This window comes from Thermobia domestica, chromosome 5, assembly GCF_964235325.1.
Source record: "Thermobia domestica chromosome 5, izTheDome1.hap1.1, whole genome shotgun sequence".
Taxonomy (NCBI): Eukaryota; Metazoa; Arthropoda; class Insecta; order Zygentoma; family Lepismatidae; genus Thermobia; species Thermobia domestica.
In genome coordinates this window covers 166,121,219-166,138,997 of record NC_137458.1, presented here as the reverse complement: position 1 = coordinate 166,138,997, position 17,779 = coordinate 166,121,219, and the positions used below count along the sequence as shown (strand labels likewise).

Genomic DNA, 17,779 nt, shown 5'->3' with positions numbered 1-17,779 from the left:
TCGAACTATCTCAGCTTCCAACAGAAATTGTATCTGTATCTCCTGTGCCAAAGACACATACGTCAACTGTATAGTAGGGTGCATCGAATTTCCACTTTTTTTGAAATCAGCTTACCCTTAGTGATATTTTTTTGCGAAATGGCCTATATGTAACGTGTAAAAAATTGCAAGTCGATTGGTCAATATCTTTAGGTGCCACCAACGGCCAAAAGTTTTAAAATTTTGTTAAAAATTAAATGTTATTTTTAAAAATGTAAAATATCTAGTTTTATGAAACATGGTTATCCTATGTGGTTTTGTTTCTGTAAAAGGTCAATATTTTACGTGAAAAAAAATTTCACCTTGATGAGTCGAGTCATTCAGGTGCCACCTGTGGCTTAAAATATGGACAAATGTGTCCCTACTTTTTCACTTTTTTAAATTAAGTTGCATTGTTTGTGATTCATCTGGATCGTTAATTAGATAAGAAAGATTTTGTTTTACATCTGCAGCTATTTGTTTATTTCCAAACGTTAATGATGGAAATAACCCAGAACTCACCAAGAGGAGGTGGTTGTAGTTCGAGTTCCGCCCACCCGTATATACTAATGTTGCATATGGTAGTGCAAGTCATATTGTTACTCTTTTACCTCAAACTGTTTTTCTTTTCTTTTTTGTATTACATTCTGGTATGTATTTTCTTGATTGTAGTGTTGATAGAACAAATCTATGTCGTGCTTCTTGCCCACATACCGTTGATGCCGCTTCTGTCCCCAACTTCACCATTCTTTCTACCGCGCGAGTGTGAAAGGGTAAGGATGTAATATATTCATTAGCCATTGGAGCCGTCTTTACATTTTCTCTTAGCTTCTGAACACTCAAGTGTTTTGTCAGTGGTGGCTCCGTCAGCGTCATGTTGACCAATTAATCATATCAACATAGTTTGTCGCTTCTAAGTTGATTTCAGGGTTGACTAATTCTAGTACCGGTACGCGATCACCAGATTGAATCGTTTGTCTTGCTTTTAGGACTCGCCCCCAGCCGAGCTCTCGACGTTAGCATCTTGGTCAGTCAACATTGACAGAAGTAGGTTCTCAGGATGGCCTTACCACGCATTTCTACGGATCACTGGATAAATTTTCCTGTATTTCGCTTCTATGTGACGAGAAGTCGTGATAAGGTGCCGCAAATGACGAGCTCCTTCTGCACACGATGGATTACGGATCACAGCAAACCAGAGTGGCGCGTAGACCATCATGATGTACTGGACGATGGTTTTAGGTTCATTCGTTGGTTCTTTTGTTCCTACGCACAAACGCAAGACTCTATTTGCTGTAATTACCCATCTGGCTTGATAAATTTTACCAGGCTTCATGTGAGCTAACTCAATGGGCCATTCTCCTGAAGAAACCGCTTGGCAGATATTCAGCATATATTTTTGATCCGTATTTAATGAATCCTCAGTGAAGTTGAGATCCCAGTTGAGGAACGGGCTGAAAAATCTGGAGTGACAACTCTTCGCAGATTGGAAGTGCTGATCCTATCGGTCCTTTAAATGTATTTGGTCCAGTAGATTTGCGTCTATAAATTCAATCAAATGTCGAAATGGGAGCTCATTCGTGTGTATGATGATTAATTGGTGATATGATTAATTGGTCAACATGACGCTGACGGAGCCACCACTGACAAAACACTTGAGCGTGCAGAAGCTAAGAGAAAATGTAAAGACGGCTCCAATGGCTAATGAATATATTACATCCTTACCCTTTCACACTCGCGCGGTAGAAAGAATGGTGAAGTTGGGGACAGAAGCGGCATCAACGGTATGTGGGCAAGAAGCATGACATAGATTTGTTCTATCAACACTACAATCAAGAAAATACATACCAGAATGTAATACAAAAAAGAAAAGAAAAACCGTTTGAGGTAAAAGAGTAACAATATGACTTGCACTACCATATGCAACATTAGTATATACGGGTGGACGGAACTCGAACTACAGCCACCTCCTCATGGTGAGTTCTGGGTTATTTCCATCATTAACGTTTGGAAATAAACAAATAGCTGCAGATGTAAAACAAAATCTTTCTTATCTAATTAACGATCCAGATGAATCACAAACAATGCAACTTAATTTAAAAAATGAAAAAGTAGGGACACATTCGTCCATATTTTAAGCCACAGGTGGCACCTGAATGACTCGACTCATCAAGCTGAATTTTTTTTTTCACGTAAAATATTGACCTTTTACAGAAACAAAACCACATAGGATAACCATAAAACTTTTGGCCGTTGGTGGCACCTAAAGATATTGACCAATAGACTTGCAATTTTTTACACGTTATATGGAGGCCATTTCGCAAAAAAATATCACTAAGGGTAAGCTGATTTCAAAAAAAGTGGAAATTCGATGCACCCTACTGTATAGCCAAGGACTAGCTCGGGAGAGTAATGCTCCCGGAAGTAGAAACGAGAAACAAAGTTCTGATTGGTTGGCGTTATCCACTTCTTGCCACGTTGCATTAAAATAGCAGAAATCAAACACTTGCTGCTGTCGGCCTTGGTGGCCGAGTGGGCTAGCGCTATATGCTAGTGATAAAATTCTCTTTTGGCGTGAGTTCAAACCCGGACCGAGGAGTTTTTTAACGTTGTTTTTTACATTTTATAACACTTATTAAATTAAAATAATATGAAAATAATACTTAAAAAAGTGATTTATTTACTTTTGTGCAGATAAGTAGTTGTAGTACTTATGCCCTTGTACTCCATGATATAGGGCTCGTTTTGTTCCCCTTGTACTTCATGATATAAATTTTGTGACCAACTTAAAACAATTGGCTAGGATAGCGCTTAAAACAGCTGGCTAGAGTAGCGCGTAAAACAGCTGGCTAGAGTAGCGCGCGGAGAAAACGTACTTCCGGGAGTATTACTCTCCCGAGCGGGTCGTTATAGCCACGAGGGAGCTTCTTTTTTAAGTAATTATAGTGGTGAGTCTGTGATAAAAGTTGCGCAGGATAGATGACTGGCTGTCAAAAGCGACATTTTTTGCTACTGACATCATATATCAAAATCAATATAGCATATCAATTATCACAAATTTTGCATTGCGTTGGCGCAAACCGCTCCGGATTGACGATCAAAATCGGATCGGAAGTGATTTTTTTTCAATGTTGCAAAGTGATGAACGAAAAACTGCTGACGTGTTTCAGCAAGGGGAAAACTCTTGCATATTAGCAGAAGACAAGCTCTCATGAGAAATCATGTCAATAAAAATTAATATTTTGTCGTTACAAGTCACAGCAAGTTAACTACACAGAGGTATGATGACGCTTCGGTTTATTGGTCTGCGCGAGCCTTACACGTGGCGCATGGGGTCCGTGGTTCGATCCCAGCTTCCACCAAGTGAACTTTCTTGTGGACAAACACCATGTGTTTTCTCGAGATTCTCCCGTCTCCTAGTTTCGTAATTCCAACACTATCATCCATCTATCACCGTCCGTCTCACTTAGCTTCTACTGGGGACGTTAAACTAAATAATAATAGCTATAATGATCTGGAAACAAGTTCAAGAATAAACTCCAAACACTATTTCTTCATTGTTATGCATATTTTGTAGTATTATTACCCTACAACAAAAACAACTACCACTACTACTCTACTACTACTACTACTAATGATGATAATAAAAAGAAGAATGTATTAAGGAGCTCAGTGCTAGGTAGCCCAAACCGTCAAATAATATACACTACTGGTTGCTATCACCTGTGTGTTTGCGTCAGAAATATGAAATCGGTGTCGTCAGTGTGCTGTCTCAATTTTCAGGTGCCATAATGCTGTGTTGATATTGTGAAATGCTGTCGAAAGCGTATCATTGTTAGGAAGGATACATAGTTGCTTTCAACACAAAATTTTTATACAGTGGGAGATGTTTAACCATCTGAGTAAATACAGCTAAACATTTTGTGGCCACGCAAACACAAATAGAGATCGTGAAGAAACATTTGACGAGAAAATGAACCCTTTCGAGGTTATTATGGAAAGAGTCGCCTGAGGTGCTTCGTGGAATTCGTCGGCTAACAACCCAGAAGAATCCACCACCTTAACACGATAAGGCCCAAAGATTAAATGTGCCACATTCCACTCTTAACTACAACTTTTTCAGGCTTCAATTTGAAGGAAAAACACTCGAAGAAGGGTTGTCAAAATGAAGTACACATTGTCACATTGGATGAAACCTACATTTAACTTACGTGTAGTGATGCCATTCGGGTAATTACGTACCGTGACACCTCTCACATACTGTAGGAATACTTGAGTTTTACTGTCAATGCAGAGAAAGTTTATCGTAGGAAATGTAATTTTCACCGGATACGGTTACGATGGTAAGTTCAAGTTATATAAGGTGGACTAAAATGTCAGGGTGAATGCTATCTACTTTCAACCTTCCATCATGAACCCAATCTATCAACAAGTCGTCCCTCTTTTGTACGGACTCAACGATAGTCAGGTATGGATCCACATGAACAAAGCGCCTACCTATTCCTTTTGGTTTTATCATGATACGAAACAGGAGACGTGTCTCTTGTTATTCCCTTTCAAAGCATTCCTATCAAAAACCCTGATTCCAGCTCAATTGATTTCCGCGTATGTGGACGATTAAAATGACGTGTACAACATCGCCATCACTGCCTATGGAAAACCCGCGAAAGGAATTCCTAAGTCTGTGTTTCAACACAGTTTGTTTGAGTGGAAATTGCGATGTCAGGCAACATTCTATAATGTTGGTGGTATGACAGAATACAACCAGTGGTGGCAGAACGGATTTTCACTGAATAAATACACTTTGGAAATCAGTCAAATCTATAAACCGAATAACCTCTAAATATAGATCATCGCAGCTAAGTGTATGGATGCATATTCGAAACAACATCCTGTCTGTGGGTTTCTCGAAGATTTGTTGTTTCCTTACACTTCATTCAACAAATTATTTTATCACGTTTGCTTAGACTCAACGTTCGTCTTTAGTCAAGCGAGCCCTGAAGCGAAGTTCACTTCATTTCAATATAAAAATGATTTTAAACATTTATTTTTATTGATATTTTTCCAAATGATACATGTGGCGAGACACTGAAAAATGTGCACAACCTTTAACATTGGACGTTCTACTAATGTGCATGATGAAAAAAAAAAAAATGAGTGAGTGAGTGAATTTGTTTGTTTGTCAGTGTTAAAGGTTGTTGAACAGAGATGGTAGAAGGAGCTTCTGTTTTTCTTTTAAAGATAATTTACAAGTTTTGGTTCCTCAACCGATGGCCAGGAAGTGCATGAAGTCTGCCTTGTTCTGGATGGGAGTTCTGGTGGGCCTTCCCAGATTGTCTCGACTACCTGGGTGAACCTTCACCTCCAGCAAAGCAGGCCCCGACGTTTCTCTTAGCCAAACCACTTCCTTCAAGAGTTCATCTTCGTTGCATGCCACACGAGCCTAGGTAACATGAAAAATGAAAAGTATTAATTACAATAAAATTGGAAACAGTCAACCATGCGATCAGTGTTGACTAAGTTACTTGTAAAAATGTAACACGTTACAAGTTATTTTACTTTCCTTTAAAATGTAACGTGTTACTCTTTAGGTCCGAAACTTTGAACATGAAAAAAAGGCTTATTATTTCAATTTTCTGTACTACTACAACTATTATTATTATTATTATTATTATTATTATTATTATTATTATTATTATTATTATTATTATTATTATTATTATTATTATTATTATTATTGTACATTCTGATTTTCTCTAATGATCTTAAATGTTTAGAACTGTAGGTTGATAATGGTAGCGCTGCTATATCCTTTCATTCGGATAGTTACTTTATTAAAAATTTGATGGCTTTGCTGATTTTATAAATACAATACTGCACGTTCTGAATCGCTTTATGTAGATGCAAGAACAAATTCTTACCTGACAGCTATATGAACATTTTCTTATAATGTAACACTGACCAAAATGCCATACTGCATTAGAAAATTAATGGGTGCTTATTATTATTCTGCTAAACTAATTATATAATAATAATAATAATAATAATAATAATAATAATAATAATAATAATAATAATAATAATAATAATAATAATAATAATAATAATGTTAGTAAAAAATACAAAATATAGAGAAGCATTACAGTACAACTAATAAAATGAGAACATATGAACTGGAGGTGAATCAAAATTTACCAGTAACTCTAAAATCAATATATACTTTTTAAAGTTAGTTGTTCTAAACTCTATAACCAACGGAACTATAGGATACGCAAACTGATCTGAAAGAACTCCAATATCACATACCATCAACAAACTATTTTCTAGTAATAAAGTAGACCTGCTCATCAGTCACAGTTTATTCATATTAACCCCTTACTGTATATCATTAATTATGGCACCCTGGCTATTGATAAATATTTTCCGCCAGTTTATTTCAGACACTTTACTTTTAAGTTGTGTCCACCATCATCCTCAGCTTTTAAGAAAAAAGCATTTTTCTTTTTCAAATTTTCGAACGGCAAAATATTTTTGTTCACCATCTTTATAAACAACAACACCAACGAAAGTAAACTAGACTCCTATTGCATTTGCAGCTCACTCACTGAATGAATTGATTTGGAGCTGATAAAACCTTTCAGGTGTTTGCAATCAGTACACGTATTCCCTGAGGCTGTACTCATTTTCCAAAAACAGCAAGTGGCAGTAAGATCTTATCTGTTTCTCTGTGTGTCGGTGACTGATTGTCGGTCACTAACATAGTTCATGCTCCATTGTTCAATTATTCGAAATTCACTTATAAGAATCCGAAAAAATATACATACATTGTAGTTACTCATCCGAAATGTAACGCAAAAAAGTAACATAAACTAGGTACGTTCATTAAAAATTTGTAACGTGTTACCGTTACAGTTACTTTGGAAAAATTTAATGCATTGTAAGGAAATATTACTTAAAAAGTAACGCGTTACTTCTGTTACGTTACTTCCCACGACTGCATGCGATGTATACAGTCAAAACATGAAATACTTTTACACGAATGTAATGAAATTGACCAAATTTAATTGGAAATGGTAAAACATTAAACTGATCACAAGTCAAACTATTAATCCAACTCCAATTAGACACATTTCAACATGTCATCAGTAGTCTACATTGTAGCGTGAATACAATTTAATCGTTCGGAATGCTAAATTTTATGTAGTGCCCATAGCATATTCCCAGAGGGAAAAATCCTAAAGGAAAAAGGTTCGGTGACATGGTGCCAGAGCAGATTTTGATGTCTGTTAATTGCACTTCCAAACCATCGATATGGCAGTCATTAAGAGTCTTTATCAGTGCGAAATTAAAATACCGCTAATTTTACAGTAATTATGTGATATATTCAAATAGATAAAAAAGATAATCGAAAAGTGGATCAAGACCTCCCTAGACGATGTTATTTTGCATGAGGTACCGTTATCACGAGTCACCTAGTAGCTTTTCGTTTGCTGTTATTTAGAAACGCGAAAATAAATGCCGATTTTCTAAATGGCTGGAAATCGAAAGCAGATAAATGAGTCGTGATAACGGTATCTCACTCAAAATAATACTGTCTAGGGAGGTCTTGTTCCACTTTTCGGTTATCTTGTATCTATTTGAAGATATCACATAATTACTGTAAAATTCGCGGTATTTTAATTTCGCAGTGATGAGGCCTCTTAAGATGTTTTTTCTTTACATAATTGTAGTAATGGCATGAGCCCATTTACCTTATAAATAGTCTTCACTACGGCGTAATGTTTCGGCTATGGCGTAAGTCGCATAGTTAACGGACCGTACATTTCAACGTAGAGATAGTGAACATTTACTGTATTTCCAGCGAAGCACATACATTTTCAACGCCTTCGAAAGAATTCTCTGCCTCCAAATAAATATATATCTTTTGTATACTTTATTACTAATCACTGAACCGCGTTCACTGGAGAAAAGTTGTCACTACTTAACTCTTGAAATGAATCATGAAAATGGAAATGGAGTATGTACTCTTTCCGATGTTAGGTCTAGGTGCAGCCAGCTGCGGCTCGTGAGGTTTAAAAGGAATTAGGCACATCCGAAACATTTACCTTCTAGGATAAAGGTGGAAGCAAAATTAACCTACTCCTTAATTTTTTTTGTATATAAGTTTTACTTTATTCCTTTACACATACTTGCTAAAATCCTGATAGCAAGCGCCACTTTCTGTACTAACAATGGTGAAATGCATTCCGTCTCTTATTCTCCATGCAATTTCATAAGAATATCTTTATTATGTTTCGTATAGAATGACTGGTTCAGTCCCTTCAATTGTAACTGAAAGTCACTATTTTTCAGCATCATCCCACCCTACGAGTGTTCTCAATTTGCTGTCATAGAATCGTAGGAAAAAAAGGAAATGAAATCTTTAAGGATTAACGCGTCCCACGGATATGCCGGTTAGGCTAAAGGAGACGGTGATGATGAGAAATGAATGAAATGGTGGAATGAAGAAAGTGGGAGGAAACGTGAGAACCCCAAGGAAGCCGACAATCACGGTGTTTGTCCACCACAAAGTCCACACGGCGCGAGCTGGGATCGAACCAGAGACCCGAAGCACCAGAGGCGAACGCTCTACTACTGAGCCACCGCGCCCCCAGAATCGTAGAAAGGAACGTCCGCCAGAGATATAATGCAAATCTTTGAAGTGTTCAATACTTATAAGAGATTCTAATTTCGAACCACTTCTGGAATATGATTACAAAGTTGTCTGTAAGTCACCAGCTGGGAACTGTATTGTTGAGAAAACCTGAAGAAGAAGAAACCTCACAGGCTTACAAATGACACGAAAACTTCTTATAAGTACTGCTTGTAATCATATCACACAATTTCAGTGGTGGTGACTTTTATTATTTTCAATGCACTGTCGTTTCTTCAAAGATTAACTAACTAACTAACTCTATAGCCTATGGAACCCGGAGGTTGAATGCCGCGTTCACAAAAGCTCTCCACTAACTTCTATCCTTAGCTAACTGGATCAAGTTTCTACTTTGTATTCTAATCTCTGCGAGATCCATCTTAATATTGTCCTCCCATCTGCGCCTAGGTCTTCCTAATGGTCGTTTTCCGTCTGGATTTCCAGTTAAAACTTCCAAAGCGTTTCTCTTTCTTCCATTCTGGCTACATAACCTGCCCACCTGAGCCTCCTAGATTTGATGACCCTAACAATGTTGGGTAAACTGTATAAATTATGTAGTTCCTCGTTATGAAGTTTCCGCCATTCCCCATTCCCGTTCCTCTTGGGTCCGAATATTCGTCTGAGGATCTTGTTCTCAAATACTTTCAGTCTATGTTCTTTCCTCAGAGTAAGCGACCATGTTTCCAACCATACAGAACAACAGGCATGATTATCGTTTTATATATTTTAAGCTTTAAATTTCTCGACAGAATTCGCGACGACAAGAGATTTTGAACCGAATAGTAACACGAATTCCCTGCTTTTAGTCGACATTTAATTTCTTCGTGAATATGATTTTCGTCTGTTAATATTGATCCTAAATATTTGAAAGTATCCACTTTATCAAAAGTATTATTCGATATTTTAACGCATCCACAATTTGCCGTATTACGGTCCCGACGCACTTCCATGTATTTAGTTTTCTCTGCATTTACTTCTAAACCCATGTCCCTGCAAGCGTTTAATAAGATCTCTGCATTTCTTTCTATTGTTCTCCTATCATCCCCTATTAAATTTACATCATCAGCATAAGCCATAAGCTGGTGAATACCGTTCAACTCTAGGCCCTGGTTGCTATCTTTGATTTTCCTTATAGCGTATTCCAGCACAAAGTTAAATAATAATGGCGACAACACATCCCCTTGTTTGACGCCATTTTCGACGTGAAAGCTCGTGGACAAAAATTTTCCTACCCGGACTTCACTTTGGGATTCATTTAAACATATCTTAATTAATCTAATTAGCTTTCTCGGTATTCCAAGTTCTGTAAGAACGTTGTATAATGTTTCTCTCCTAACCGAGACGTACGCCTTTCTAAAATCAATAAATAATTGATGTACCGGGGTATTGTATTCCCATTTTTTTCGAGTATTTGGCGAATGGTAAATATTTGTTCGATAGTTGATCTATTTCGTCTAAATCCGCACTGATAATCTCCAATAATTTCATCTGCGTATGGGGTCAATCTTGCTAATAAAATATTTGAAAGGATTTTATAGGATGTTGACAGAAGAGAAATGCCTCGATAATTATTACAGTCAGTTTTGTAGCCTTTCTTGTGAATTGGAACAATGATTGATTCTTCCCACTCTTGTGGCAATTCTTCCTTGTTCCAGATAAGCAGAATAAGTTTGTGTATCTTGTTCCACAAATTTTTGCCTCCAGCTAAAATTAACTCAGCCGGAATTTCATCTACACCCGAAGATTTGTGTTTCTTTAATTTCTTTATAGTGGTTTCTACTTCTATTCGGTTGGGTTCTGGAATATACGGTTCTGCGGTGTGTATCTGCTTTTCTTCACGCACATTAGTTTTTCGCTGCATGTTCAGCAAATTTAAGATGCTATCCGTATTAGTGAGAACTGTTCCGTCAGATTTCTTTAATATATAAGCACGAGGTTGATAGCCTTTCTTAAATTCCCTGATCCCCTTATACATGTCCCGAATATTTTTATTTTTACTATTATCTTCGCGTTCCTTAATTTTAGCTTTCAAAAAATCCCGTTTCTTTGTTCTAAAAGTTTGGGAAGTTTCCCACCTGATATCCGCGAAATTTTGTGTAGTTATTTCATTCGGATTTTGTAGCCAGCGTAATTTTGCCTGTTTTCTCTTCTCTGCTAGTTTAATGCATTCCTGGTCGAACCATGGTTTGTTCCTACGTATTTCCGCGTGTTCTAATTTTTCTATTGGTGAACTTTTAATGCTATTTCTAATTTCAATCCAAGTATCCTCAACACTAGTGCACTCTGAATCTTCTAAAGCCGAGAATCTATTCGAAACTTTAATTTGGTATTCCTCTCTTACCTGGCTCTCTTCTAATTTCTTTAAATTAAATCTCTCTGTTTTCGGACAATGAATATTACTTTTATTCAACGATAATCTCTCTTGTATTATCGCTTCTACCATGTAGTGATCAGTGTCACAATCAGCCCCTCTAAACGACCGGACATCAATTATGCTAGATTGCCTACTTCTATCTACTAAAACGTGATCAATTTATGTGTTTTTCCGTTTGGCGATGTCCAAGTGTATTTATGAATGTCGCGATGTGGGAATTTTGTACTCTTCACGATTAGGTTTTTGGATGTTGCAAAGTTCACGAGTCTAATACCGTTGTCATTACTTTCCTTATGCAGACTTTTGTTCCCTATAATCGGTTTGAAAATATCCTCTCGTCCTACCTTCGCATTGAAATCCCCTAATAGAATTTTCATATGGTATCGCGGGAGTTGGTCAAATATCCGTTCCACTTCTTCGTAAAAACTGTCTTTTATATCGTCAACCTTATCTTCAGTTGGAGCATGTACATTCAAAACAATAGTATCACACCACCGTCCCTTAAGAATAATAAAAGAAAGTCTGTCAGTAACAAATTCAACCCGTTTAATTGCTGGTAATATTCGTTTGTGAACGATAAACCCTGTTCTTAACTGGTGATTTTTATTTCCTTCCCCGTAAAAGAATGTAAAATTTCCGGAATTCACAGATCCATTTCCTTCCCACCTAACTTCCTGAACTCCTACTAGGTCCATCCTGTTTTTCTCTAACTCACTCATTACGGATTTTAACGCGCCTGCCCTATAAAGATTTCTAATATTCCATGTTCCAAATCTCATGTCCATTTTCTTTTGCTGAGGTCGTGCCAAGTTATCAGTCCTTATCCGATGCTTTTGTGAATGTTTCTGAACAAGTGCCTTTTTTTACAGGATGAATTTTTTAGCCTTACCCAAACCCCCCAAGCTGAAGGATCACACCTAGTCGTCTGTCCGCGACTGCTTATTCAGTATATTCGCGGCTAACCTCTATATCTACAGGCCTTCTCCTCGATCCACAACCCGAGGACGCGCCATGCCGTGATGACAGGAACCCACGTTATTCTTCAAAGATTAAATTTAACAAAAAGTACATAATATTGATACAGTTCATTAATACTAGCAAAACATTTGATAAACTCGCTGATATATGTGTCTTTCTACCGAACAGAATTAAAGAGGACTACAACGTATGAAATAATTTTGTGTTAGAATCTAAGCCAATAAGTGAACTGGCGACCAGAAACTAAATCATGTTTGCCAATGTTCACACACCTTTAGCTTCAACAGAGTATTTTTGTCGCATCTAGCGGGTACGATCTATAAGACAACGCTCTATGTTTCAGGTCACGGCGTTACTCTGGCTATTCGCAATTAAATTAGTCAAGCCTCAGTGGCGTCATTTAGGGGGGCTGGAGGGTCCAATTGCCCCCCACCCCCACCCAAGAGTTAGCGTGCTGTCATCTATTAGGTGTATTGAGATACAGCATCTCTTTTATAAAAGGAAATCGAAATCAATAAATATGGGCTGATTCACCCTTTCCCGTTGATTTAAAGTTGTTAGATAAGTAATTCATATATACTTTAGCGCGACACGTAATCGCTCAACTTTGTTTATAGCAGTGATTACGGCGTTTATATTTTTAAATATTCTTTTCTTGCGATTAGATAATTATTTGGTAAGGATTATCACGAAATGAAAAGTTTAATTGATAATGACATAAAAATTGTGTTAAATTATGATTACAATAACGAGCCACCCGTATTTTATTTTGTAAGGTGGTTGGGTAACTATGGCTTAGTATATTCAAGATGAAAAACCATATGTTGGATGAGAATACAACAGGTTATCTGAAACTTAACAAAAATTCAATGACGTGGCTTCTGCGATTGAAGAACAAGGGACGTACCGACAGTGAACTGCAGCATATGATTAAAACAGAGGAAAATTATTGGCAAGAAGTGCTTCGGCGCGTGGTAGAATTTATTAAACATTTGGCAATAAGAGGATTTGTTCTTCGTGGTGATAACGACATTTTTGGATCCTCAAATAATGGTAACTTATTTAGGTTCCCTTGAACTAATTGCTCATTTTGACCCATGGCCTTTAAAGATCGTGGCCATCCGTCATATTTGTGCAATACTATTTGTGAAAAGTTTATCGGTCTTATGGGAAACAAGGTAGTGAATAAAATAGTTGGCGAAATTCAAACAGCAAAATACTACGGACTAGTTGTAGATTCAACAGTAGACACCGCACATGAAGATAAGCTAGCTGTTGTAGTAGTGTAATTGTATCGAGGGAAGAATTCACTAAAGATTTTTGTGTTTTGTTCCCATATGGGAGAAAGTCTTAGGAAGGTTATCCTAGATCTCTTTGGAAAATACAATATGAGGATAGAAGATTGTCGTTCGCTATCCTATGGCAATGCCAGTAAGATGATTGGGAAATATTCAGGTTTAAGTGCAAAGATAGAGGAACTAAATTCAAATACATTTTATGTGCCATGTGTTGCGCACTAGTTAAACCTCGTGGGCCCAAACAATGCAGAGGAATCCTTAGAATCAGTTTTATTTTTATTTTTATTTTTTTAAGTTTTGCAACGACTCTATGATATTTTTGTAGCTTCTACTCATCGTTGGCACATTTTTGTGAAGAATAACGGGCAACTTAAGGCATTGTCCGGTACTAGATGATCGTGCTGTGGGGAAGCAATATCAGCTGTTCGACAGAATGTCAATGCCCCGTACATGTCATTTGAAGAAATTATCAAGAACAAACAAAGAAGACAGAAACAAGAAATGAGGCAGAATCGCTTCGGGAAAAAAGCTTTAAAAAACTAGAGAGAGCTATATTGGTTGCTTTCTAGAATGGGGTGTTGTCTCGAATGGACAAAACAAACAATTTGGAAAAGTCTGGACTGGACTTAATTAGTGGGTGTCAAGCGTTACAATCATTGATTCCGCTTTTCAGCCGTGTTAGAAGAAATTTTGATGAATATGAAAGCCAAGCTAGGAGCTTAAGTAAGCATTTATGTGTCAAGAATTTAGCGAAGAAAGGAAACGCAAAATAAAAAGATTGCATGATGGAGAATTGAGTGGACGTGATAAATTTCGTGTGTCAGTTATTACAGTTGTTGGTTAACTAGGGTCTATACGTAGAACTAAAAAAGCGAGAAGAAAATATTCCGAAGTAGTTGATCATTTCCGACCTTTAACAAACAATATAGTGAAGCAAGAAACTAAAGAACTCTTAATGGAAACGTCAAAACTATGTGAAAAATACAGAAATCATCTCGATGAAGAAAATTTACGTTCTGAAATTCTTCATTTTACTGAATATTTGAAGTGTTCCATCAAAGAAAAGGGTGCTAACATTTCACCAGGCGAATTATATGAATAAATGTTTGAAAATGAACTTGGTGATGTTTTCCAAATGGAATGATTGCTAATATGATTTTTCTCTCAGTACCAATCGCGAATTGTGAAGCTAAGAAAGGATTCTCCAAACTAGCCCTTATCAAAAACAAAAATTACATGCTAGAATGCAACAAGAACGCATTTCCGCTTTCGCCTTATTATCAACTGAACATGAGGTGACCAATTCTCTTGACTTCCAGGATGTGATAGAGGGCTTCTCTAGGGCGAAAGCTAGAAAAAGAAAATTTTTAGGTACTCATTATTTTATTTATTACTTTATATAATGTTACTTCGTGTGTTTTTTATGCATTTGGAAAGTTTCATTAGGTATAATATCATATAACACATGGCATGGTTGATATCGTAGAACCATGTGTATTCCCTTAACTTTCCTACTGTTCTTTCACAGAAATGTATTAGGCGAAGTCAGCAGGGGCCACATATTTTTTCTAGCTCCGGACCTCCAGATGGATTAATCCGATCCTGAAGATATCTTGTATAAAAGAACCAGATTTTCATGGGATATAGCGCACACATTTTGAGGTTTCACAATCATTTCCACCACGTGGATTTAAAATTATTCGAGAACTAAAGAGTGAACCGTCTCCTCCTCAGTTGAAGAAAATATTTTCTATGATAACTTTCACGAACTTTATTTGATTTTAACAGAATATGCTTCATTGAGATTTTCACACAATATCCATTCTTGCAGTTGCAGTCAATCAAATGCCAAAACTCATTTATCTGAAGCGTTAACCCTCGTCTGCAGATTTGACTCGTCTGGAACTACTGTTCTTCCTAAATTATTTTGTGATTGTACGGTATTTACGTTGGCGCTTCTTTGTTACAACATTTATAATATTTACAATTACAAATATAGTTTATTTCTGTCAATTGCTCGCGGCCCCCAGGTTGGAACCACTGATGGAAAGGAATTGGCCATTATAGCCCTGATCTACTGCAGGGTGGTCCGGAAGTGGGCGTACCTCCCCTCTAGTTTCAACAGTATAGTGTTAGTTATGGCAGAACATCTGTACACAGTTACCTTGAAGTCTTAAGAGTCATAAATATCGGTATGATCACCATATATGTCGTAATACAACTGAATTCTGTGTCAAGTTCTCGAAGATTTTTGCGGAGATACTCCGGAGTCACGAGGATGAAGGCATGTTCCACAGCTGCTCGTAATTCCTGCGTTGTACGATATCGAGTGTTTCTTACTTGTTGCTTTATGAAACCCCAGAGAGCATTGTCTGGTGTCGTCTGATCGGGACTTCTTGGAGGCCAGGCAAAGGGAGCTGGTGAAGATGCACAACCTCTTCCAATCCAGCGACCAGGAAACGTCTGATTCAGGTAATTGCGCACATGAATCGCGAAGTACGCTGGTGCTCCATTCTGCTGTATGACAACAGTATCTTTGATACCATTTTCTTCCAGTAAAGGCCCCAACCACTCATTAAGCATCTCCAGTTAAGAATGTCCATTAACATTGTCTGCGAAGAAGTAAGGCCCAAACCTGTGTGTTGGAATCATTCCAACCCACACCATCACGTTCGTTTCTCTCCACCTCTTTGTAAAACCGGGGGTTTTCCTTACATCACATTACAACGTTCCGAGAATGCATACTCCGGTATATAGCACACTCGTCTGTGAAGAGGACTACACCACGAGATCGTTTGGAAGGGAACGCCTTAGGAGAGTTCTACATGCCTCTTTCCGCGCATCCATGTCGGCGTCACTCAGTTCATTCACATACATTGGACGGTAAACCTTCAATTTTAGATCTTCTTTCATGTGTCTCATCATGGTGGTCGGAGGAATACCAAGCTCCGAAGACCTTTTACGTGTTGGTTTTGAAGGCGACTACTGCATTGATGCTTCCACTTCACGGCACATTTCCCTCCGTTTTATCGGTCGACCACCTCGGGGAAGGTCTTTCGCACTACCCGTAGCAAATGCACGTTTTTCCCAACATTGTTGCTTTTCTTGGTGTATTAATACCAAAGCGATCTGTAAATTTCGCTTTAATACTTTTCATGGTGTCACCTGTGTAACACTTTCGTGAAGCCAAACCACAACAACTAATCTTTGTACAATGCTATATGGACTTCGATCACACATTGTTGAATACTCCAACTTCAGTGTAAATAACTGTTACCAAGAAAAAAACAGCAGAAAACAAATGAACATGGATAGTAATGTTGCCAGACAATGCCAAGCAATGTTACTAAACAAATGTGGGTAAAACCTAAAACCGTCAAAAAACACAAATTAGGAGTACGCCCACTTCCGGACGACGCTGTAGATTTATTATACACTAATTACGATACGTAAGTGGATTACAATATTATAATTGCTTGTCTTCAGGCAGAACACTTATACAAGATCAAGTGAAGTGGTAATGCCAATAACGGTGACGTAATATTACCTCTCTATAACCACAACCGCTAGCAATTTGGGTGAATGAGAAGTTGTCGTGGTCCCTGGCGACCGTTGGTTGTCCTCCTACAGAATCATGAGTTCCATTGTTAATAACTACGTGTTTGAAGTTGTGAGGCTTCAGTTGAGCAATCACAGCTAGAGATCCCATGTGCATTAGAACTGCTCCATCTCCATCCAAGCAAAATACCTAGAAAGCGAAACAATTGAATATATGAATAAGGATTACACAGAAGGGGCTGCAGTCCCGAATTTTTCAGAAAATCAACATTTTCAACTAAAAGAGTAAAGAGTGAGTAGAGAGCAGAACAATATGTAATCGAAAAAATGGAGTCTTATTCAAAAGGGGATTAATGAAAAAATCCTAACACCTTTTAGGGTCAATGTAAAGAGTAGGTCTACCTCCATTCTAAAATAAAAAATAAAAGAAAAAAGAAAACATTCGGATAGCATGAGAATGAAAACGCTTTGTAAGACGAGATGGTGCGATAGAAAAGACTCTACATTATTTTTCAAAGAAATGTTGATTCCAATTGTTTCTGCTCTTGAGTATATCAGCCAAAGGCTTCATTAATTCCAACTCTGGTTATCACTTCAAAATAGTTAGGATTGACCTGAAAGCTTTCAGATAGTCTTCAAACAAAAGGAATATACGTCTGCAATGACTAGAACTCTTTCTTTAATTCCGCCTTTTCCCACTTATGTGAGATCGATGTTTTTGGCGAGTTCCAAAAAAGCTCTGTCACAGAATTCTTAACCTTTTAGACCTTTCTCCCTGAAGTCATTCTTAACCATACCCATCTATTTCTTTTTTCATCTCACTCTATTTCTCTTCCCATCGACTTCCATTGCCATCAATCT

At 37.5% G+C, this 17,779-nt stretch overlaps 1 protein-coding gene across 2 annotated transcripts in view; it reads right to left on the bottom strand.

The window, feature by feature from the left end:
• Nucleotides 1–5,067: 5,067 nt before the first annotated feature.
• The window catches only part of LOC145686246 (phosphonopyruvate decarboxylase-like), a 178,008-nt gene continuing 165,296 nt past the window's right edge, over nt 5,068–17,779 (bottom strand). For both annotated transcript variants that reach the window (XM_081759354.1, XM_081759355.1), the window contains exons 8-9: nt 16,908–17,108; nt 5,068–5,461 (exon numbers count right to left, since the gene is read on the bottom strand). In XM_081759354.1, the coding sequence (XP_081615480.1) occupies nt 5,282–5,461; nt 16,908–17,108 (381 nt within the window). In that variant the 3' untranslated portion in view covers nt 5,068–5,281. The remainder of the gene's footprint in view (nt 5,462–16,907; nt 17,109–17,779) is intronic.